At 46.5% G+C, this 25,487-nt stretch overlaps 1 protein-coding gene across 1 annotated transcript; it reads right to left on the reverse strand.

Annotated features, from left to right (window-relative positions):
- Nucleotides 1-489: 489 nt before the first annotated feature.
- Nucleotides 490-24,646, reverse strand: METRNL (meteorin like, glial cell differentiation regulator). Its single transcript, XM_086857017.1, has 4 exons — nt 24,352-24,646; nt 18,404-18,792; nt 2,065-2,124; nt 490-1,439 (listed from the first exon to the last, which is right to left on the reverse strand). The coding sequence occupies exons 1-4, from the start codon at nt 24,462-24,464 to the stop codon at nt 1,123-1,125; spliced, it is 879 nt and encodes a 292-aa protein (XP_086713143.1). The 5' UTR covers nt 24,465-24,646; the 3' UTR covers nt 490-1,122.
- Nucleotides 24,647-25,487: the final 841 nt, after the last annotated feature.

The following is a 25,487-nucleotide window of genomic DNA, read 5'->3' on the forward strand; positions in this document are numbered from 1 at the left end:
TCTGCAGGCCGTGGGGAGCAGCAGGACTGATCAGAGGGGAGAGCTCCTGTTCCTCCTCCGGGACGGTGCCTGCAGAGGTGGCACACCCTGATTCAGGGGTTGATTTCTCCCAGGTGGCCTGGCCATGTCCCCCAGGACTCACAGGCATGAACAGTCACCTCATGCCAAGCTAGCAGCCAGCACACTTGAAAGCTTCAAGTTAAACACCAAGGGGCAGCCTGCCTTTGGAGCCAGTCCCAAAATAATGCCGCTGGCATCAGAGAGAACGCTGAAAGCCTCGCCTGCACACATGTCTAAAAATCTCCAAAAATAGCTCTTGCTTCCCCTTTGAAAAACACTGTGGTTCCCAATGCCTCACAGGAACTCTGGTTCTACTCAGAGAAGCCACAAAATAAGAGAGCAGCCCAGAATTGATCTATGAGCACATCTGGACTAGCTGAGATCGGCCTTGAGAAGAAAGAAAAAAATAAAGATTTTAAACAGCATGTGTCAAATCCAGGGACCTTTATTTCTCTGGAATGGAAAGAATTTGCCAGCCTGGACAAAAAATTGCAGGCAGCAATTGTACATTCTTTCAAATAAAAAAAAAAAAAACAACACACACACATAAGAGTTTGGCTCCATAAATTTCTGTCATAAGAAACAACTTTTGAATTGTACACCAAGCTTTTTACAAAGCATCAATGTTAAGATGTTTTACCGTGCTCTATCACATTCTTGGCCATTTATACAGAATACGCCATACCAAATGCTACATCAGCTTAAGACATTTTTAAAAATTAGTATTAAAAAGATACAAAGGCATCTTGGCTTTCATTTGGGTTTTTCTTTTTATTAAGACATGGGAGTTTTCTTTGTTCATTTTCCTAAGGAAGTCACTAAAAAAATATAATAACTTAATTCATAAGGACAAGATTGGTTAAAAATCCAGCCTTTCTTGCTTGGCAGCCCTCTGAGCTCGTACCTCTGCTGCTTCCATGAGCCTGTGAGCACCGCAGGCTGTGGGGTCTCAGCCTCCAGGTCTGTCCAGCCTCAGTTACCAGCTTTGTTCAGAGTTTCCACTGCAGCCAGGAAACATTCCTGGCCAAATGCTAGAAGAGATCTTCGGCCAAACAGGGGGTTTCAATCTGGGCCAATCTCACATGGGTTTAGCCCTTTGTCTTTTGCCTCTTTGTACATCCTTTGGAAGTCTTTAAAACGAGGGGCACAGCCTAACCTGGCCTCCCCAAAGTGCATTCGTCCCGTGAAAAGGAAGTCTCCATCTCCTGGCTTCACCCCACACTCGAGCAAGGTCTTTATTTGTCCTCTCCAGTTCCCACTCTCCCCTGTCAGCTGAAAGACTTTGCTCTTCTGCCTGTACAGTTTGTTGACACCGACGTGAATTATGGATTCTTGCTCTTCTGCCTCGTTCGTTACGTTCTGAATGGAGCCTCTGATCACTGGAAACAGAAAGAGGTTTTTAGGATTAATTACTCAAAAATGCTTTGGAAGGCCCTGCAACCAGGGGAACTGACTTCACTACAGGAGCCCAAGTTTTGTTCCTTTGTTATCCTGAGAGTTAGGATTATGCAGTAACCTCCAGTATACATTTGCATTTTTTTTCTAGTTTATATTTGTAATCTGTCTGGCAAAGAGCACCCACATGTTAAATTTAAACAGAAAAATGATTACATCAGAAAAATAGCACTAATCATGAAGAATTCTAGCAAGAAGATATGTGCTAAATGCTCCCTGACAATGTACTTTCTGTTCTTCAGCCATTACAGATACAGCTAATGCTAATTTCCCTTTTAAAAAGGGAAGCATGGACAATTAGTGAAACTTTTGGTCTTTTGTCAAGTCCACCAACACTGCAGGGCAACAAGAAATGATCTCTCCTAGATGCACCCAAACCCTTGACCTTCCACCGTGGCTGCTGTGTCGCTGTGTCCGTGCTGGGGAGGGAGATCTGAACTCTGCATGTGCCCAGCACCCTCAGACCCTGCTGGTCTGGAGGCTGCCAGGGTGGGGAGGGGTCTGTGGGTGTTTATGGGAGGAGAAGGGATGGGGGAGACAGCCACTCACCAAAATCACTAGTGCAGACAGCCAGGAGGACCTCAGTGTCACTGCAGGGTCGGCAGGGAGCTGCACAGGAGGGGTCACAATTAGCAAAGGACAAGCAGCAAATAAAGAGATTTAAATAAATAAACCATTTAAACAAAACAAAAACTGACCAACACACACACAGCACTGGCACAATCACTCCAGAGATCTGTCTGGCTTCTCTGCCACAAGAAGTGGAGGCTATCCCTAGTTAACCCTAGAGCCTCCATGAGATTTTTGTACCCAAGCAGGAACAGGGATGTCTTTAGCAATGAAGGAACATCCTGCTGGGCTGCATTATCCAGCAAGCATTGCACACCCTCACTGCACTTACACAAAATACATTTTGGTGCATTTGCAGGGTGCTCTGCTGTAAACTCACTCAGAAACTTTCAGATCACATGTCATTTACACTCTGATGGCAAAGCTTCTCTCTTACAATTTCTATCAAGTGTTGTTGGGCCATTTAGTCATCACCACATCAAAGATCCAGGAGTTACAGAGTGGGGGAGGCAGAGAGGGGAGGAAAAACCCCAGTGCATGTGTTGGAGGGCGTTGAGGCAAAGCGGAAACTCGAGCCCATATCTGCTTGAGCTCAAGAGCACAAAGACCATTTCCTGTACTGCTGGAAACATTTGGATATCTGCACTAATCTAATCAATGCAAGAATGTGGCTCCTCTTTGTACTCAGCCAGATATTTCTGAGGGGAAGGTGCTGTAGTTGCAATACAGATGTTTCTATAACACCCTGTTGAGTTCAGGAATTTGTTTATTATCAGGATCTGCCCTGCCTGGCCATGCTCAGTGAGTCTGTCCACAGTGGCAAGAGGATCTGAACCTTGTCTGTCAGCTGGTGTCACCTCAACAAATCACCCAGGAAAATGGGAACCCTGGATCAGCACAGGCAGAGGCTCCAGCAAAGCAGGGCCCCCGCTGGAGGTGACTGGATGCTGAGATTCCATCACACAGCCCAGCACCCAGCAGCAAACTGAAGCCACCCCGCTTCTCCCCACCCCCAAAAAACTCGGGTTTTGAACCTCAACATCTGAAAACACTTAGTTTAGATTCCCAAATAGCCACAGCCTTCCTCTTCCCCCACCTGCTTCCCAAAGTTTATCCATGGCACTTAAAAGTAGATTTAAGCTTGTCCACACAACACGCAGCTGGTGCCTCCAGTGCTCTGTCACCCTCCTGTCAGACAGCACAAGCCACTCTCTGACACAAGACATGGCAAATCTCTTCTTTTTTCCAAGGACCCAGAAAGGCAGTGATCCAGAAAGAGGGATTATTGAACCAAATCCACCAGATTTGCTCCAGTCAGATGATTCATACACAGTGTAACACGCTGGTTAATAGGATTAAAGGAAATGTAAAATGCACATTTCTGGGCAGGGATATTTGAAGGAAAAATTCAAGGAGCTTTAAAAGCTCCAAAAGATGAGACAAGGAATAGGCAAAACAGCATCTGGATCCATCACATTTCTGTTTAGTTTGAATATCTCCAAAGCTTTCAGAAACAACCCAGCTTTCCCTGCCCCTCTTTCCCCACATACTAGTTCAGCTCTTTTTCAGAAAAGTTTGGAAAATGTTTAAGATAATGAGAAATGTAGAAGCAGATGAAGCCTGGACATAACTGGAGTACTAGAACAAATTCAGGCTAAAGATACTTCAAGTTTCAGACTCAAGAGATTTTGATCAGTGGCTAGACCAAACATACAAGCTTCACCTGACAAAGAAGATTGTAACAGAATCATGGAATCTTTCAGGTTGGAGAAGACCTCCAAGACCATAGAGTCCAACCATTAACCCAGCATTGCCATGCCCACCACTAACCCCTGTCCCCATGTGCCACATCTACACGTGTTTTGAACACTTCCAGGGATGGAGATTCCAGCACTTTCCTGGGCAAGTCTCAGTGTGTTTGTCACTGAACATCCTGCAGTGGAGTAGCTCCTTCCTCAGCCTCCCTCTGTCCAAATGAGGACCTGAGATCAACCAGAGGAAATCTGCACAAATCCCACAGCATTTTCACATGGACACAAACTCCAAAACAAAGTACAGCTGATGGACATCCTCTAAACCCACAGCTGGATTTCAGATATTTAGTTCTGTAAAGACCTCATAATAAAAAGGCATCTCAGACTTTCAAAGTCTTGGTTTAAACCAGACATCTCTGTAGTTCATCCAACCCCATCAGAAAATTGAAAACACCAAAATGACTAAGGCATTTCTGTTCTCCAGGGGAGTGCAACACAAGCAACTGCATTAAAGATGAAAACCAAAATGCATTAAAAGTGGCTCCTTCCATTTAAATAGACTGACACAGTAATAAATCAAATGACCAAATCTCCATGTGTACACAGAATCAAATCATTTTAATTGCGGACCCTAGGCAAAATCCTGCAGCCTTTTTAAATACAAAAGGAAATTAAAAATGCTCAGCATTGCTCACACTAGATCATTACTTAGAACCTGCTTCAGGTCCAGCTGACTCACAGCACTGTGGTGGCATGTGAGCTGCTTTAACAACCATTTTCCACCACCCATCTCTGCTACTCCAGACAGATGAAGAATAAAAATCCTCTTCTGTGGGACAACTCCCACATCTGCATTCACAGAGTATCAAATAATCTTGCAAGTGGCAAAAACAAGGTATGGGAGCACAGATGGAAAGCAAGTTGTGAAGGATTACTGCTGAGGTAAATGGACCATTAAAAAGCAAATAACATCCACTGGCTACAACCAAAGCCTCATTCCTATAAAGGCTCATAAAAGAAACTAAATCCTTAGGAGGTGGCAATGCCTACACTCTCTTTTGAATCACAGCCATGAAGGAATCTGTGTGCTTAACACAAAAGTTCATGGCTTTAGCTGCAGTTCATTCCCTTTGGGTTGGGCAGCAGGTGCTCTGCTCCATCCATAGGTCAAAATAACACCTCAGACTAGAACAGGAAGCTTCCTTATAACTATTAAAAACAACATTTAAAAAAAAATATTAAAAAATAAAACAAAAAACAGCCACAAAAAAAACCAAAAAACAAAAAAAAAACCCAACAAAAAACACAACCCCAAGAAAAGCATTTCACTCATGCACAGCAGGTGAAGACGTTCATTTTCTGGGGAACTGGGCCTGGTACTAAACAAGGCCACTGTGTTTGCCAGATCCTGACTCTCTGGGGATGTCTCAAGGGCTGCCCAGGTTCTCACATCCCAAAGTGAGCCTACAAACTCACAACAACAATATCAACGTCAGCTGCTCTAATTCCTTTAAACTCCATGAGCCAACGAGCCTGAATTCATACAGCAGCAGGAGAAAGGTGGGGGGGGGGAAATTAAAAAAAAAAAAAAAAGCACAGAAAAGCAACATTTTATTGAAGTCCTCTAAAGCCCAGATGCCTATAACTCAACTCCACCAGCGGTGGCATAAAGCCTGCATTGTGCACGTCGGCTGCCGACTCTCCTGGGAGCGCCTTTGATGGATTTTGACAGAATCCTGACCTGAAGTAACCTGAGGCAGCCCTCTCCCTCCAGCGCCCCAGCCCAGCGCCTCCACAGGGCTCTCTGTTCACCTCCCCACAGAGGGAGATGTAATTCCATCATTCCTCACAAGCCAGCAGTCATGTCCCAGCTGCTTTGAGCGATTTGCCCTCTGAACCTGGTGTTACTGAGGAGGACGAGGCGATGCTAACAATAGACCGCACTTGTTGCCCAACAGCTTTGTCGAACACGCCGCTGGTCCTCTCCTGGACCTCTCCACAGGGAGGCTTGGGAAGAGAGAGGCTGTGCCCTGAGGAGATGCCACGAGCCTCAGGTGGTGCCACCTCAGGTGGTGCCCAGCTCTGCCAGCACCAGGGAGCTGGGCTGTGTAGGAAGGATTTTCCCCAGCGCTGTGGGTGGATTTCTGCCCCTTTAGTGCTGCAGTAGAGCACACTGCCCAAGAGTGCTGGGAGGTGTTGCTGGCCTGTCTCAGCTCACACACACAGCTCCAGCCCTTCCTGCTTTGGTTTGTGTGCCCACAACTCTTCTTTCCTTGGAAAAGAGGAGGTGGGGGTGATGGAGGGGCCATCAGGAGGGTGACAGTTCCCTGCAGGACGCACACAACCGAGACGTGCTGGCTCTGGCTGCAGGCCTCACAGAAACCACATGAAGGGGCCTGCTCTTCTTTTGAAACATTTGTGTTTCAACAGCCACCCATGGGTCTGACTGACCTGACCTTACCCCAAAACCAGCTTCCAACCCACAAGAAAGAAGTTTCCTCTGCCTGTCCAGATTTTTCTCCGCACACTCCACGACATCACAGCTACCAGAACAGCATGGGCTGTGCTGCAGCTCCCTACACACCATCCCAAAACTCCACTTAGTGAGCCCAAAAGCCCTTCCCCACCCTGTTTCCCCAGTGCTGAACATCCCCCCCCGTGCTGGCAGCACACACAGGAAGAGACATGTTTTAAGCAGAAGTGAAAATGTTGAACACAAAGTAATTGCAGAAAACCACTTCACCGAGGAATACCCTTTGGTTTGGTGAAGGAGCGGGTGCACGCGTGCCGTGTGGTGAAGGTGTGGATGGTGGGGGAGGAAAACACAGAGCTCTTTATCTGCTTCCACGGCACACATCACCCACACCTCAGAACTTCTGAGCAACCCTTTGATGAGCAATCAGACCTTTTTAAGTGTCAAAAGCTACCAAGGAGGTCCAGGCAGCGTCAAAGCGTTACTTTCTGTTAGTTTTAGGTTGAAATCTTCTGATTAAAACAAGTAGTCTTTTCTCTTGAAGACATTCAGATGGGTCTTGGTGCAGCCCCTCCAGCTACAGACCCAGCTCTCTCAGCCCGACATCAGCATTAATTCATGTGGAACAAAGAAACCCACCCACACCTTTCAAACCCCTGCTGCCAGCTCTGCAACTGGCAGCTCTTGCTGGCAGCACCCAGAGTGGAAAGGGCATCATAGGATGAGTCTCCTTCCTGGAAACACAGAGTGCAGACTTCCCAGAGCAGATTGTAAAAATAGAAATGTGGTTTCTCCTATAATGACGTGTTTCTCTGTTATTTTTCTGAGTCCTAAGCAAAAATGATTATGTCTCAGCTACTTACTGGATCGGTGATTTAGCTGGGAGACAAAGATTTTAGGGAAAAGCATCATATGAACAAGAAAAAAATAATAAAACTTGCCCTCACCTTGCTTTAACTAATTGTAAAGTGAAATAAATCCTTGAAATTATTTCTTCTGAAGTATGCCTGTGCTTCCTCTCTGAAGGAGCATTTCTTCCATGAAGCAAACCTCTCACAGCTCATATCCCAAACATAAAGGTCTGCAGTGCAGTGCAGATGGACAAAAATTTGATAACCACTCTGGTTTACCAGGCTGTGACTAGTCCTTTCCTTTCTTGATACACCTCAGCTTTCCTCACCACCTCAGAAAGCTCTTCCTGAGCGAGCCAAAATAACATTCAAACCTCAAAACCCTCATAACCCCCACACCGAAACGTCACCTAAAACTGCATCAGTGCATCTGCACAGTCAGTGCATCTCGAGCTCAAAAGGAACGTGCTGGCTGGGAGCTGAGGCCAGCAGAGCTGCATCCAGCACACCTGCATTTAAATAATACCTGCAGCCACACAGGGAGGGAAAACAGGGCCAGAAGACACAGAGCCTGGTCCACAGCTGGGCTGGAAATTACTGACACCCTGTCACAACACACAGAGGAGCTCCCTCATCACTCCTTTGTTTTACAAGGTTTTCCTGTCTTTGGATGGGATAGGATTACGGGGCTTTCTGCAAGCAGTGCACTTTTCCCAGCATGTCAGGAAAACACCAAGTCAGGGAACAAACAGGAGAGCCCTGCTCCCAGCCCTCTGGATCAGCAAGCCTCAGACATGGGACCAGAGAACAGCTTGGGACAGAAGGGACCTCAAAGCTCATCTCATTTCCTCCCCCTGCCATGGGCAGGGACACCTTCTACTCTCCCAGGTTGCTCCAAGCCCCATCCAATGTGGCCTTAAACACTTGCAGGGATGGGGGAGCCACAGCTTCTCTGTGCCAGTAACCTCACTGTCCTCAGAGCAAAAAATTTCTCACTAACATCTAATCTAAATCTCTCCTCCTTTAGCTTAGAACTGTTACCCCTTATCTTACCATTATCTGCCCATGTGAAAAAGACACTCTCCCCCTTTTTTTTGTTAGCCCCTTTAAGCCCTGGAAGGCCACAATGAGGCTGTGCTTTGATGAATACAAGGTTAGTGCAGTGGGTAACACGATGAGAGGGTTTAGTGCTCTTCTGAAGGCAGAAGTGCTCATCCCCCTGTTTGCTAGAAAGTTAATCTGAGCCCCTGTGCTGAGCAGAAGAGGCAACCTGGGACAAGGATCATAAGCACAGATACAAAACTCAAAGATTCCCTTCTTCTTACAGCCATCACACAGCCAGATTTGGTACAGGACAAGGAGGAGATGGAGCAGCTGACACATCATGATGCTGCAATGGCCATCCTGCCCCGACCTCCATGTGAAGAAGGGATATCAGTGATTTTACCCCTCCAGAAAAAGAAATGTCAACTCCCATTCTTTGCCTTAGCCTGTTTCTAACACTCAGTTCAACTTGCACATATGTACAAGTTTCCAGAAGTAACTTGGAAAATATAAACACTGGCCAAGAACAATTTAAACCTGCAAATAAATTTAATGAAATGCAGACTTTTGCAGGCTGTGGCATGGACTGTGCCAAGAGAATCGAGTTAATACCACTTCCTTCCTGCAAAGAAAGAATAAAAAAAGCACATTGTAAAACCTCACCAGTAGAGATGTGATGACCTTTGTGTTCTGAGAAACGTTAGGACAAGAGATCATAAACCAGAAATTTATCTTTTCATAGAACTGTCTTCCAAGAGGGTACTAAAGTCCCTAAGTACCAAAGATTAACTATTTATGTAAACAATGGGAGGAAGAGATTTGGTACTAGGCAAGCTCCATTTGCAACAGCTTTCAAACTGAAATTTGGCTCAGCAGATACAGAGCACGTAAGGATCCTTTGGGATTGATGCCTTTTTGCTGTATCAAGATGCAGCAGCCATTCACACAAATGAGCTGAAAGGTCAGCTAGAAACACAACCATTTGTTTAAAATTTAAAACAAAACAAACAAAAGGAATGAAAAACCCACAGAGCAGTTTTTATTTAACCAGCATTAAACATTATTAAACTCTGCCTCCATGCATGAGTTGCATCAACCCAGGGGAAATGATGAGAAGTGTCACAGCTTCAAGATGCTTCGTTCTGTCCCTCTTCTTTCCCCTCCGTGGCAAATGCCAGCACGGGGTGAGCAGAGACAGAACAGTGACTGGATCACTTCCAAATCCCAGCCCAGCTCCTACACTTACCCATTGCATCACAGCTCTATAAAAACCCTCAGTTACAGTCAAGCCTGCAAGATGTTGTGTCCAAAAAGCCCCAGTCAGCAGATCAGATGTCCAGTTAAATTCCTCTCTCTGCACTGCAGCAGCAGAGCCCAGCAAACGAGAAGTGTCTCTGCAACCATGCACATGTCCCTGTGCAAGCAGCACCTGTACACATCTGCTTTTTCCTTTTCTTTCTTTCCTCTTCTCCCTCCCTAACTGCAATTAAAGGGAAAAGATGGCAGCAAGATAACTGCTGGGAATTTCTCCTGCTCTAGGTGCACAAGACACCGCTATAAAGCCATAAAAAGCAGCTCTATTTGACTATCTCACAGAAAACACCTCTCTCCTTCCTCAAACCTACTGCTACTGCCCCAGGGGGATTAGAGGAGTGGGAAGCACGAGGAGGAAGGAGCTGCTGGAAGTCAGAGGTGCCTGTGGATGGTTATGGGGCTCCTCTGATCCCCTCTGACCTGCAGGGCTGGGGCAGAGTCCCTCGCTGTCACCCCATGGAACATGCCAGCTGCACAGGTGGAAATGCTGCCCCTGACTCAAAACCCACAAAGACTTACGGCTCATCCCCTCCCAAAATCCACCCTGAAAATATTTCTTCTTTCTCCTAAAGAAAACATCACGCCAAAGCCTTGTAAAAGCTCTCAGGGTCAGATGTAGGAAATGGTGAAGTTCTGAAGCCTTCGATGTCTTGCTGGGCTTTGTCTCCGCAGCCAGCGCAGCCCTCAGCTGTCACGCAGTGCTTGCACAGCAGAAAATGAACAAGTAAGGTGTTTTTCACTCCCATGCCCTGGGGAAATTGTGCAGCCAAGCATTTCACCCTGCCAGGGCTATAGGAGAGGCTGCAGCCAGCACCTACTACCAGGCTGGAGAGCTGCCAGGAACACAAAAGCCTTCCCTCCCTCCTCCCCTTCGGTCCGGTCCATTAATGCCTCTGATGGAGCAGAGGAATAGAATTAAGGAACAAGTGGCTGGTTAAAGTTAAACCCTGAGAGTGAAATAATGACAGATCAAAGATTAAGTGAGTCTTTAAAAAGGGAAAAAAAAAAAAAAAAAGCATATGTGCACTCAGCTCCACACAGGTCCTTCTCTTTCCTGTTTCTAGAAAACAAATTCTTCTTGGTATGTGGGAGAGTTCTGAAGGAACAAGGCCAGTTTTCTTTATAAAACCATGTTTATTTGATCATCCTGCTCTTGAGAAGGGCTGTGGAGGAGCTACATCTACACAGCGAGAGACGCCTGATGCTGTAACATTGTTCAGTTAACCTTAAAAAACTTTCATTTAAAACTTTCATTTGTAACAGTAAAAGCTTTGAGACACATCACCTTTCCTTAAAATCCCACCGTGCTTGGTCATATCAAGCTCACTCACCAGTTTTACATAGGAACATTTTTATTTTTCTCTCAAATTTCTGACATCCCCTTGCAGATAGAAGAAATTGATGTAAAGCTAAGGCAGTTCTGGTGGCAGAGGTGTATCCTGTACAAACAGGAATGATCCTGGAAGACAGACAGGAACACCAGACAAGCTCTGTGCACATTTCCCAGCACCTCTGATCACTTCAGCTCTCCCTTTCAATACAGAAAGGATATGGGGCAAACACCCAAGGTGATGCCCATTGCAGGAGTTAAGGCTCAAATCCCATAAAGGAGTCAGGAGATGCCAATAAAATCCACAGCAAAGAAATCCACAAATCTGAACCAGCACCAAAGATTACCTGGATCAAGGCTGTCAGAGGGCAGCAGCTTTTCTGAGCCAGTATTAAACCTCCCAAGGTCAGACATAACATATCACAGCTTTAGGTCTAGGATATCTGTGCAACATTTCAGTGAATATTTTCTGGCTTCTAGCACAGATGGAGGTGAAAGAGGTTTTCTGTCCTGCAAATCAAGACTCCAACACAGGAAAGATTTGGCCCATGTTTCAGTCAGTGGGAAGAGGAATGCAGCTTCCCCACCCTCTCACCCCTTCTTTAACGACAGCCTCAGGAATTAGCAAACTAAACAGTTTTGCAGAGCAAGCACAGAGCATTATTAAAGACTGCCAAGCAACTGGGCTGGATTGCAGCTCTGTTTGTGGGACCATCTCTGGCGGTACACAGAGGTCAGAGCAGAGCAGAGCCCCAGCTGCCTGGACAATACACCTGACTGCTTATTGCTTTTGACTGCCCACTGAGTTGAGAAATAAGCTAACGGCATTCGTGGCCAGTCTAGCAAAAATAAGCTATTTTCTATCCCCCTCTCCCCTGCAGCTGTGTATTTATCACTGCAGCCCCATTGTCACCTCCTCTGCCCACTGCAAAACCAACTCCTGTCCGACAACAGCAAAGGACAAGCAGGGCCAGAGAAGATGCTGGCAAAACCATTTTCTTGGGAGAAGGAGAGATTAAATTAGAGAATCCATCCAATTTTGGTGGGGGCTTTCTTTTAAGTGAAGGCTTCTCAGTATAACATTTTTTCAGACACAGTCCCCCAAAACATCACCTTGCTCAGTTCAAGGTGATGGATGAGCATGTGCATTCCCTGAGCATCAGAACAGCACTTTGGAACAATTCCACACAGGAAAAAAAAACCAAAAAACTTTGTTCTCAAACTCTCCCACCCAGTCAATCATTCACCACAAGCCTGACCACTTCAGGCACATGAATAATTGGAACAGGTTTCCAGCTTCTCAAAATTGATCCCACTCTAGGCAGTGTTATAGTGCAGCCAGCCTGATCCAGTTGGGTGCTGCCCCATGACACACAGTTCAGTGACACGCCCTCAAAAACTGCCTTTAAATGTGGTTTTTGCACATTAGGGTTAGGGAATGCTGTTTAGATTTTCATGGTTACTTTGTACCAAGTTTTAGATCAACCATTGCAATGGAAAGATAAAGTTAGAGTGGGCAGACTCCTGATAGTTTTTTTGCAAGTCTCTCAAAAAAAACTCCAGTTGAGATTTTGTATCCTAGAGCAGGAGCATCAGAAAGATCCCTTCTACAGCCACTAACTGCTGTGTACTTCGAGAAACTTCAATAAAGGCTATTTTCTGATGTTTTTCTCTTAAAACTTGTTTATGACCTTTTAGAGAAAAGTCAAACAAATCATCAAAGCTTTAGGTGCACAGGTGAGCCACCCAGCAAGGTGTGCTCATGCTTACAGAGCAGATCCTTCAACTTTGCTGTTTATTATTAATTTCTCCAGCAAACCCCAAATGGGAGGAATGCAGCATCAACCTGTTCTGTGCACTTCATAGAGCCACAGGATGGTTTGGGCTGGAGGGGCATTAAAAATCTAGCTCTAACCCCTCAACCCCAAGAGGTAGAAGAGTTTCAACCTGCACAGAAAATGGGGAGGGGAGAAATACAAAGGAAGGCATTTTTCTCATCCGATGGGGATGAGATGCCACACAGCACAGTGCCAACACCTCAGATGGTCACAATCACTCAGGGAGAGCCTGTGCTAGGCATAAAGGTCATGGGGACTTTCAGTTTAAGTGTTCCAAGTGCTTCTTTCCATCACCTCTTCTGCCCACAGCAGCGAGGAGCTCAGACATGGTTACCCTGGCAAAGAGTGGGCACAGCAGGCACGGCCTCCTGCTCGCCAGCCTTGGCACAAAACACCAGAAAGTTTCCACTCTGACAAGAAGTGAAAAATACACCTGTGTGAGGATGGTGAAGTACTGGAACAAGATGCACAGAGTAGTGGCAGATGCACCAAATTTGGAAATCTTCAAAGCCAGCTTGGATGGGGCTCTGAGCAATGGGGTCCAGTGGAAGCTGTCCCTGCACACTGCAGGGGCTGGACTGGATGGACTTTAAAGGTTTCTTCTTATATAAATATAATATATAATAAATATATTATAAATAATATATATTCTGTGATTCTACAATCTGCTGCTTCAGGTTACAAAGCTAAGCAGCACATTCAGCCTCCAAGAAAGAAAATAACCCTAAAGATTGGATATTTGTGAGGAACCAGAGGAAAGCATGAGACTAGGAGCCTACAAGGAGGAATGACAACAGAGCCCTGGCAGGATACCTGCAGAGCTGGGGCAGACTGCTGCCCCACCTCTGCCAAACACACACTGCATTAAAGATCAGGAGTTAAGAAGGGTGCTTTAAAAAGCCATTTGTTAGCAGAAACATTGGTATAGCCCAAACACTTCTGAGCTTTCTCAATTTCTGATCTGTTATCTCAGGACAATGGATTAACAGCATACAGGAAATAGCTGAATACTGTTAATTACTTAACTGGATTTATCTGGTTTTGACTCATTTTTAAGATACCCACACAAGTGTTGTGCCTCCTGTGTAATAATATTCTCAGCCAGGTACACAGCATTAATAAAGAAAACATATAAAACAGTTAATAGAATCTGCACTAAGTCTGTAGATGCCATCAAGATAAAGGGGCATTTGTGTTAAAGTTTGACTTCTTTACTACCACAAGAGCAGGTGGGTAATGAAAGAGCTTTCAATACACCCTCTGACAACTAAATTACAGACATCCCCATGAGTGTGTAACAGGAAAAGAAAACTACACAGCTTGAACAATGCTGGACCCGGAGCTTGATGAGACACTCCTGAACCACAGGATTTAAGTAACAAAACAAAACTCCTTTGGTGGGACAGGGAGAAGGATTCTCCCTCTCCAAAACTTTCGGTCAAACCTACAGATTCTTGTTTCAGATTAGTTGAGCAGAAGCTGAACTACTCAAGAAGTCAAGGGACCTTCACAGTTTTCACAGAAATTTAATGCAAGCAGTCTGCTGTGGGGCAAGGCAGACCTCAAGCAGGCACAGCTGAGCAGCTCATGTGGGTCAGCACCTTCAGAAAACTCGTGGGGGCCAAACAACACTTTTGCCAAAACCTCCATCTGCTTGCCAATATAGGCAGCAGAGCTGATCCTCAGAGTGTTTTCTTCCAGCACAAGCAGCAAAGATTAGAATCAACAGAATTCAACAGCTTAAACGAGTTCTGCTGATTCTCCAGTGGCCTCAGGCCAAAATGTCACAGTGCCTCAGTTCTTCATTTGGGCAAACATTGAGGCTTCAGAGCAGGGCTGCAGAGCATGAGCTGGAGTTAATGGAGCATCAGTGTGGATGGGAATGAGAGAGGGCTGCAGCCCAGAGCCTAATCTGAAATCAAAAGCACTTTCAGTCAACCATCACTTTGGATATGAAGAGAGAACACACCCATCAAGATACCTGAATTGTCAAGGTGACCTTTCTTAAGGACTACTCCCATTAAATTATATCAAGCACTGTGGCATCTCTGCCTGCACTCCTCATCTTAAGAAACTACAACCCCACAGAAATGCACTTTTTTTGACTGTTACAGTAAAAAAACTTTCCATACCAGATGTTATCAACCCAAATTAAAATCTATCAGTATAGTACAAACTCTTCCTACAGTTTGCAAATCTTGAGAGAATGTGGTAAGGCAGAGTCAGAGCAAAGAAAAAGGTTAAGTCCCCAGAATCTAGAAAATTGTTAAGACTGCCCTGTGTCATTCAACCTTTCCAAAAAAAGGGAAAGGCCAAAGCAGAACCTGCATATGTTTTCTACTGAATTATTTGCTAGACTCTGATTAAGTGGGAAAGAATGGCTGTAAACTAATAAAACTTGAGGATTTCTAATTAAACCACAGGCACCATGCCAAGCATTGTTGATTTGTTGATGCACCCTGCAATGTCAGGACTCTAAGGACACAACAGGTCATTAAAGTATTAAACAGATGACTTACACCCTTTAATCAGGGCTGGGATGCCAGGTTAGGGAGAGAGAGTAAACTCAAGGGCAGAGTACAACAATTATCACCAGGAAACAAACACAGCATTTAGGGAAAGCGGGGAGAAGTTGTTAGCAAGTAGTTATTGCACAAGGAAAGGGCTGGATTACTCAGCCCCACACCTGGGTCTTTTATGATAGTCATCTCCCCACTCTGAAAATCATGCAATATTTGCTATTTTCAGCTCTTTGTCATCAGAAGAAGCACTGCAGCTTCCTCTGCCCAGCACATCTCAGAGCCTGTCTACAACAGCATCTCACATCTTTGTCACCTCTTCACACCCACTGCCAGCTCTGCTGAACTCTGCCAAACTGCAATGAGACACGAGCAGCCAAAAACAGCAGCCACGTTTGTGAGCAAGGGACAGAAGGAAGGGTGGTGGGAAATGCAGAACTTCAAACCCAGTTTTCAGCTCCTTTAAGGTCAGAGCTTGCCTCTGACTTGAGCCTCCTCTCCAGTGAAGAAATCTTCAGTGATTTCAGTGATTGTAAACTCCCCGTCTCCAAATGAACAGCTCAGTAAAGGGCATTTCATCTGAGGTTTCACAGAAAAACTAGAAGCATCTCCAGAAGAAAGGAGCTCCACAAACTGCAAAGAGCCTCAAATATATTGCTCTGTGGAAGGCAGCTATTTGGCAGTTCCCCCAGACGTACAGATTTTATAGGAAAATAAAAGTGCTCATCTAAGTGAGTAGTGGAAAGAGTCATGTATGGCATTTTCATCGTGTTTTCACCCTGCACGGCCCCTCCCCGGAGTCTGGGGATCCAAAAAAAGGCAAGAGAAATAATTTAAAATACAATAGAGATCCCCAGTTTGCCCTGAAGGCTCTGCTGATGAACTATTAAAAAGCTTCTTCTAGCCAAACAAGACACTTGGAGAATGGAGCAGATTCCCCACCACATTGTTTCATAAGACAGCACTGAAATTCAACCAGTGCCTGTTACAGCTGAAAACACAGCAGTCATTGAAAAAGTGATTTAATGTGCCTATTAAAGAGGAAGGCTGTAATTGGATTCAGTCCTCAGTTTGACTTCTGAACATCCCTGAAATAATACTCCCATCAGCTTTAAAAACCTCCGAGATTTTATGTGTAAAGAAGAGCATTTATTTCTGAAAATACAGCAGTTTGTGCTGGCTTGTGATGGAAAAGGATGTCAGCAGCAAGTCCTCAATGTTAGCAAAGCTCAGGAGAAACCCTAAGTGCAGACTAAACCCAGTAGAGATAAGCAGTGTTTCTGTCGTATTATTTTTCAAAAACAATTTAAACTTTTTTGGAAAAGAAAAGAGCACAGGACTTTTCCTAGTAAGTTCAAGTGACTTCTCATTAGCCTCTGTTTCCATCCTCACAGCCTGACAGAGAAAGCAGCGCTGAATCTGGGAACATTCTCCAAATAACTGATTAAACAATGTATTTAATGTCTTCTGCAATGGAATTTTACTACATAGCTGACATTCTGCACAGTGTATTCATCTTTGCACAAATGATCTTACTGGGAAAGCAGCTCAGCAGAGATATCCCACTCCATTTGCAGAATTTTTGGATGCAGCAGAGCAGTCTGCCTGAAATGCAGAACACCCAATAAAAAGCTACCACTTGTGAGCATGGCAAAAGTAAAGGCAGTGACTTCAAATTTAGAATATTTGTGTTTATATGCTTTTGTTTTAATGGCAAAGCTGCCACCTGTCAGTTCCTGGGGTTACTGCATCAGCCCTGAGCCCAGCTCTGCTCAGCTGAGCTGAGTCCAGCTCAGAGCTGCACAAAAATAAAGCCCCATCGAGCTGGCGTGACAACACTTAACACTGGCAGGGCTGCACAAATACACAAACAGACAATCCAGAGCCTGATGTGGAAAAGAGCCAGGGAGGGAAGAGCAGAACAAGTTCTGCAATCACTTATCCCAGAGAAGATATCCCTGGAAGATACAGCTGCAGTTTAATGAGTCACACCAGTGCTTATCAAGCAGCATCTCAGGCAGAGCATGTGGCATCAGCAAGGCAGAGTCTGATCAGCTTCTGGCCATCCTCCTTACGGCTCTTGGGCCACACAGCCCCACTAAACATCAGCTTTGCCCTGGGCTGAGCATCCCAAGTGTGCTCTGAGGACTCTTCTCACTGCCTTCACCCAAAAGAGCAGAGACAGCCCAGATTTCAAATGGTTGAAACAAATACGGTTCCTCACTTAAAACACCGAAACCTTGAAACCCTTGCAGTCATTTGAGACAAACTACCCTAAATCTGCAATTCTTTGGGCTATTCTGGAAATTCCCCCTCCTTGGTTTTGGGGATAAAAGCTAGAGGCAATCCTGAATGGGTAAGATGCATGAAGCAGATACCACCTATCTAAAGAGAATTCCCCTTTCACCCTGTCATCCTCCACAAATGCACACTTAGGTCACACCTACAGCCATTGTTCCAAATGCTGTTTAGTACCAGACTTTACAGGCTTGTAATATCTTTCAGTTTGTCCACTCCTCTTTACTATAAAGCATTTCATTGAAGTAAAACTCCCTGCAAAACTTGCTTTTCACAATGGTTGAGAGAGAAGACAACACTGTCCTGTAGAAGTATTGTCGTGGTGTTGAAGAGCTCTGCCATGGCACAGTAATGCTCAGGAGAGCTGAGGAAAGAACACACCATTTTCCTTTTTTGAATAAAAAAAACCAAAACAAACCAGAAAAAGCAATAATTAGGTCAGCAAGTAGCACTACTTGCAAAAGGGGAAAAAAAAAACACCGAGGAAAAGGAGTGCCTCCTTGTTCAAATGTTTATTATTCAAAACATGCATCAGGGTCTTAAAAACTGAGTTAAAAAGTAGTTAGAAAAGTGTTACAGCAAGGCTGGGAAGGCCAGTTCATGCTGGAGTTGAGTGCAGGGTGAAGCCAGCTCCTGTAGTACACCCTGCCCCTGCAAGGGGAGAATCCTTCACACTGTGGCCCTCAACAAATCACTGGAGTTCAGCCTATGCCACCAGCTTCCAAAACACAACAACCCAAAAAGCAAATCAATTCTTCTGCAATAGTTGTTTATAAAACATGTCCTTAAAAGCACACGAAACTCCCATCCACTATCTCACTCACTCACTCACTCACTCAGCCATCTGTTACACATCCAATACAGGACATGGAAGCCTGACAATACCCCAGAACTCACCAGAAGCTGTGTGCAAGTCAGCTGCTATTCCCTTGCTCATCAATTCGTACTGGAAGCCTGTAATTTTCCTGCTAATGTCCTGCTGAGGAGTGGCCTCCACAAACAGGCCCCCCTGGTCGTAGCCGAAGCAATACACTCTGCTGGGGCTGCGGTCTCCATCTCGGACCAAGAGTTTCAGTTCTCCAGTTTTTTCCAAATAAATATTTGCTCCTGCAGAGTCTTTGAAGGGCTTTATGCAAACAGTCAAGTGTTTGTAAGAGGCAGGTGAAATATTGGGTCGCAGGTTGACTATGAGTGCTCCCGTGGGGTACATCCACTCTATCGACCCTTCAGAACAGCGGAGGTAGACCTGTTCAACATCCTTCCTGTGAGACTCGTGGGTTAAGCCACTGGAGGAAGAAAGAAACACAAGGTTAGAGAAATCACGGAGCTAACAATGTGAAGGTCAACCTCAAACCTTCCAAAACACACAGCAAGAAATGCAGGAAGCCCTGGACATCACTGAGCGTTGGCACATCCAGCTCAGCAGCGCAGGTCTCTTGCAACACTTCAGCCTTAATATTATGGGACAATTTTAAATCATTCCCCCAGAAGAAAACATCAAACCACTAGTAATAGGCTTCAAAATTAAATAGGATATAAGCACATGATCAAAAGCAATGAAATTACTACAGGCTCAGTTACTGCCCATCAGCTGAGCTGTGCATACTGAGTAAAACACGTACGCTCAAACTCCCTTCCTGGTGGCTCAATCCAGCATGTTCTCCAGCTTTGCAGATCAGACTCCACCTTTTTCCAAGTACTTTGTTCCCCTTCCAAGTCTATATTCCCAATGGATCTGAAACTGGGAGGGATGCCAAGCTCACCCTGTAAACTGCAGCAAAAGCGATGCTCTACGTGCTACTGATACCCTCCAGCCCAGCTGGGCAGCCTGGGTCTCCACACTGGGAGGTAGGGAGAAGAGAGGAGAGGAGACACCTCACTCCCTTGTCATAGCTGGGGAAGCACTGAATTATGCTGCTTTTTTTGGTAGGACTTTGTTCCTCCACTGCTGCTCAATATGAGGTTTAAGCTCAGTTTAGCATTTTCACTGATGGGCTACAAGCAGACAGAGCTGTGTTTAGCAAGAAGGAGAACATGTGGCCATTTGAACACCCCAACAAGCATTTCAGAGACCACAGGGATGGGACAGGAGAGCAACACAGAGTCCCAGGGCCAGCTGCTAAACAGAATGAGCAGTAAATCCCCATGGCTTGTTTGCCCACAGCCTAAGCTGAGGGTAGCCCCAAACAACCCCTGCTGCCCATCACTGATGCTGGATCAACCCCACCATCTCTTTATCCAGTGACTCAAAGCCCTAACACAACACTGCACAGTGCAGACACTGCATTGGGAAGAACAAGCTGTGGGATGCCTGATTTATTGGCTGCACTATTTGGGCTATTAGGGAAAAATCCTTTGGTCTCAGTCTCTGTCCTGTCACAAGCCTATGAAGCAAGTATGAGCAAATCACTTCACCACCGAGCTTGTTTCTCCTCCTGTGCTCTGAGCACCTTGTTCCCCAACACTAGCGTCTTTCATCCTGTGTCTGTAGAGCACTACCCAAAAACAGACTCCTCGTCACCTCATGGGTCAGGACTTTAAGGCAGCTTCACAACATTCCCACTTGTAGGCAGACAAATCAAGACAAGGGAAAAAATACTTTAAAAGGATTAAGCCTGAGGTTACACAGGAAATCTGTGGTAAAAACATATTTTAGTGTAGCGCAAGTGATGACATCAAGTCCTGGTTCCTCAGCAGAAACCTCCAAATACACAGTTCCCCATCCCAAAGACATATTCAGGCACTGAACAGGGTCTAAATTCTAGTCAGCACTTAGAAAGTAACTACAAGCAATGTGTAAAAGGGAAAAAAACACCAAACCATATGGTTTGCATTTACTGTTGACGTGACTCATTATTGTGAGTGTCGGTGTGACCTACTTGATAGAGGTTACATGAGGAAGCTCAGAAAGAAAAAAAGTCATATTTAATAACAACAGAGCCTCCAAACATGTGCTTTTGAAGAATCTTGAAAGCCACATCAAGAACACAGATGAGGAGGAAAGAGGGACAAGCTTTTAACCTTTAGTCTCTTGCCCTCAATTCAGCAGTACTTAACACATTCAGGAAACTTGACTTGAAAAGGGATATTTCAAGTTGACTGTAAATCCACATCTGGTCCACAAAATCAGTTTTCACCACAGCACACACATGATGCCACTAAACAGAAAACACAGGAGTCTGTTTCTGTGCAAGCTGCAAATAAACAAAATTAAACAGTGTAAAGGTTATCCCTCAGCAAAGGGGCAGAAAGTTATCCTCACACATCACTTGTCCCTACTCAAGACATCCAAACAAGCTGCAGAGGTTTTGCAGGACTTATACTGGCACATTCCAGCCTGAGTGCTTAAACAGAAGGAAGACACCAGGGGCAAAACTCTGAACTCATGCAGTGAAACTTCTGTTGCAAGCGATCCCAACAACACCGAGGCAGTGAATTTCTGCCAGAGGGGAAAAAAAAAACCAACAAAAAACAACACTACGTTAATTTTGTTCAAACATTCACACTGTTCAAACGAAAAACAGGGTGGACTCTGAAATTATCTTCTGAAAGCCAATTATGTCCCACAGGCAAGAGTGATGCCATTAGACAGATACATCAAGCACAAGTACCTGCACACATTAAGCCTTGTAATAAAGGATGACTCAAAAGTTAAGCAGATTTCAAAATACATGTTCACATTATTTAACAGCAACCATCATCATCCAGTAAAACCTGTCACTTTGCTTTCAGTCAGAATGACTTGTCCTCACACTGAGAGACTCTTTAACACCAGGTTTAGCTCTCACTAGCCACTCATCAGACACACCACATCCACACAGTAATGCAGAGCTGGGAGCCTTTTTATTCTCCAAACTCATTGGAGTTTTGGTTTTTTGATTACATGGCAAGGATCTAGGGCAGGTGTTTCATGGTTGCAGTGATGGATGACCCGTTTTAAATGTGTGCTGTTTATTGGGACTTACTTCTATGGCAAGCTACCTCTACAGCTACTTCCTCATACCAATCCATGAGGACATCCTGAATCACTGCATCTGTCTCCTTGCTCTTCTCCCTTTCTGGCTTCAGCCATCCCCTTATGTTTGCCTTGAAAAACCTTACAACAACTAATTGTATAGTGTAAATATTGTAACTTAAAGTTAAAATATCACTGCAGTGAGCTGTTATGCTGCAATGTGGAACAGGTGTTATTTAAAGAAAAAGGGAGAAGAATATTCACACTATCCACTTCAGTTATTTATTTATTCTATTAAAGATGTGCTGAAGAGCCCTACAAGTACCCATGTCCTCCCTGCACCATGCAATGAACACAGGGAACTTTTGCTCCTAAATTGGAGAATTTAGTAAGAGGTGAGAGTCTAGGAAACATTAAGAACTCCTCAGAGCATCCACCATACCAAGGGCAGGAGTGATGGACAAAAGCAGACACCTAAGAGCTGAATTCTCAATGCTGCAGCCTACAGTCAAACATGTCAGGCCAGCACATTCTCTCAGCCTGTCACTTTTGCCCAAAGCATCAAGAGATCATTGCAGCACAAAAACCTGAAGTTACAGCAAAAGTAATAACTGGAAACTTCATAGTGAAGTTTCTGCTTTCTCCTGGACAAAGCTTTCCTGGAAGCTCCCTGACAAGTTATTTATTAAGATGCTATTATGGTTTGTACTTAAATTGCAGGTGTCAAGCTGTGCATTGCATCAGATTTCCCTGGAAGCATGAGGGATATCCAGAGGAATCCTAGTGAATCTCTTCATCCTGCTCAGGGGTACAAGCTCATCACTTATCCACAAGCTAATAGGGGAAAAAAAAACCCATCCAGAATGTTTTGTTTTTAAGACTATTGCTTTTAATATAGATGTGCATATAAAGGTGAGAAAACACCTTCAGGTTTACTACAGAAGATGGCATGACTCTCAAATCCACCAGCACAAGCCAACCTGTGACTTCACTGTGGGGAAGAGGGACCATGTCTGGCATTCAGGTTCATAACTTTTCCTAACAGTCAAGGTAAAAATCATCACACTACTTTAAAATATTATATTCTGCATTAAAAAAGTTCTTTCTAACCCATATAAATCTTAGTAGCCACACTGAAATATTTAATTAATAATATTTACTGGTACATCAAATTACTTTATTTCCTTCCTAACCACTGTGTTTTTAGGACAAATCTGATTATATTGAATGGCCTTGGCTGCCAACATTTCTGACACCACCTGTAAGGCCTGAGTCAGCCTGGGTTACTTTATCCCCTCCCAAAACTCCAGCCCACCTGAACTTTGAAACTCTCCCACAACTGAAACTACCCAGACCAAACTTTGCTCATCCTTCCCTGCTCATCCAACAGCTTTATCACAAACCTGTTACCACTTCAGCTCACCAGAACAACAACAGCTGAGTAAATCCAAGCTGGCATTGCCAGGTTCATCTCAAACTCAGGTACAAGATTTCACTTCCCTCCACCCCAAGCATCACCCCCTTAGCTGATAGTCAAGGCATTGCTTATTCCAACCCTGCTCAGGTGACATGAGGGGTCACTGCTTGCTCTAAGAAAACAGGACAAAAATAAGAGCAAAAGAGGACAAAATTGCAGAATTTTTTTAATTTTTTTTTTTGTAGTACCAGGAGGTAAGATGCTTTGATGCTTTGCTACAGCATTTTCAGGGGTTTTTTTTTTGGTTTTTTTTTTTTTTTTTTTTTTTTGTTTTGTTTTGTTTGTAAAGAAAAATGACAAATCAGGAGTTTGCCAGAGGTTTGATCCCTATCAAGCAGGCTCATCTTCAAGTGGATTCACTGCTTTTAACTATGCATAGATTATCAAGAAAATATTTTAAAAAAGTAAATACAAAGCACCATGTTTCAGGCAGTAAGAGATAAGAAATCATGATGTTGAAAGTCAATCCAATTGTTTCCCGACTTTGAATTCTCTCTACTCCAAAACACTCCATTGATACAGGCCGGCCAAAGTTTTATGCTAGAGAAAGTCATCTGAAGAGTGTATTAGAGCTGAACCATTTCACTCTCCAAGTAAGGCTGACCAAGCAACATTTGCTAGTTGAGCAGAGCTGCCTTTTTAAACCTTTAAAGAGAGGAGAAGGTCACAGACCCAACCACACGCGCTAAACATATTACAAGCAATTAAAGGAAAGATAATTTGGGAGATAAACACTTGAGAACTGGAGAGGTTTCTCAACCGGTGCAATTAGAATAAATCAGGAGCGCGGCCGCTGTGCCGGAGCTCATCACCCCCATCATCTGCGGGCTGATGGAGCCGGGAGCGGGACGGGGAGCGGGGAGCGAGCGCCGGGTGCGGGACGCGCGGGGAGGGAAGGGAGGAGAGCGGCCGGGAGGCAGCGAGAGCCCCGGGGAGGGGAGCGCCCCGCAGGTGCAGCGCGTCCCAGGGCCGCTCCGAGCCGGGGCTGCCGCGCTGCTCCCCCGGCCGCTGGGGCCGCGGTGAAGATGGTCGCGGGGAGAAACTTCTCCGCTATGGACTTGGCACCGCCCTCCCTCTCTCCCAGCCCCCCGAACGGCGCCGAGGGGAGCCCGGCCCGCCCCGGCCCCTCAACCCCGCCGAGAGGAGCCCGGCTCGCCCCGGCCCCTCCATCCCTCCCTGCCCGGGGCCGAGCCCAGGTCTCCTCGCTGCGAGCCCGCGGGAGGGAGGGAAGGAGGGAGGGAGGGAAGGAGGGAGGCAGACCCGGCCCCGGCTCTCCGCCGCCCCGTTCCCCGAGCCCCGGCCGGGCAGCGCAGCGGGAGCGGTGTCCCTTTTGTGTTCGGCATGAACTTCTCCCCCCGGCGGGACGGCGATGGACGTGGCAGTCCCCGCTGCCCGGGCAGGATGCCGCCTCACCTCCCCTTCCAGTTGCACAGGTCGCTGGAGTACTGAGCCGCGGCGCCGCCGCCCAGCAGCAGCCGCAGCCCCAGGAGCAGCGGCAGGAGCCCGGAGACCGGGGCGCTCCGCATGGTCCCCCGGGCCGGTGCGAACGCGGAGCAGGCGGCGGGGAGCGCGGCAGGGCGGCGCGGCTACCCCATCCCCGGCTCCCGCACCCCGGCTCGCAGCGGCGCCGCTCGGCTCTGCGGCTCGCACCCGCCGGCTGCGGGCTCCCAGCTGAGGGGCGGGAGCGGCTCGGCCGAGAGCCGGCTCCGCCTCCCCCTTCCCCCTCCCGCCGCTCCTCCTCCGCCAAGGCCGGCACTTGCTGCGCCGGCAAAACGCGGCGCCGGATCGGGAGCAGCGGCCACGGCCCGTCCCGGTGCCCCGAGCCCCCGGGGCAGATGTCCTGACCCGGGATGAGAGCCCGCTCCGCTCCTGCCCCGCCCTGCTGGCCCCCAGGCTGCCCTGTGTGGGGAAGGGGGGATGACGGGCAGGACCGAAGGCTTTCGTTTGGCCGGGAGATTACTGAGCCCTCAGCGCTGGGGCGGCCCGCAGTGACCCGCAGGATGTCCCCAGGGTCCCCGCAGTGACACACAGCCTGTCCCCATGGGTGCCTGCAGTGACACACAGCCTGTCCCCAGGGGTGATGGCAGTGACACACAGCCTGTCCCCGAGGGTCCCCGCAGTGACACACAGCCTGTCCCCATGGGTGCTGGCAGTGACACACAGCCTGACCCCAGGGGTACCCGCAGTGACACACAGCCTGTCCCCAGGGGTGATGGCAGTGACACACAGCCTGACCCCAGGGGTACCCACAGTGACACACAGCCTGTCCCCAGGGCTGATGGCAGTGACACACAGCCTGACCCCAGGGGTGATGGCAGTGACACACAGCCTGTCCCCATGGGTGCTGGCAGTGACACACAGCCTGTCCCCAGGGATGATGGCAGTGACACACAGCCTGTCCCCAGGGGTACCCACAGTGACACACAGCCTGTCCCCAGGGGTGCTGGCAGTGACACACAGCCTGTCCCCATGGGTGCCTGCAGTGACACACAGCCTGTCCCCAAGGGTGCTGGCAGTGACACACAGCCTGTCCCCATGGGTGCCTGCAG

Source organism: Cyanistes caeruleus, chromosome 19 (assembly GCF_971803275.1).
Source record: "Cyanistes caeruleus chromosome 19, bCyaCae1.hap1.1, whole genome shotgun sequence".
Lineage (NCBI taxonomy): Eukaryota > Metazoa > Chordata > Aves > Passeriformes > Paridae > Cyanistes > Cyanistes caeruleus.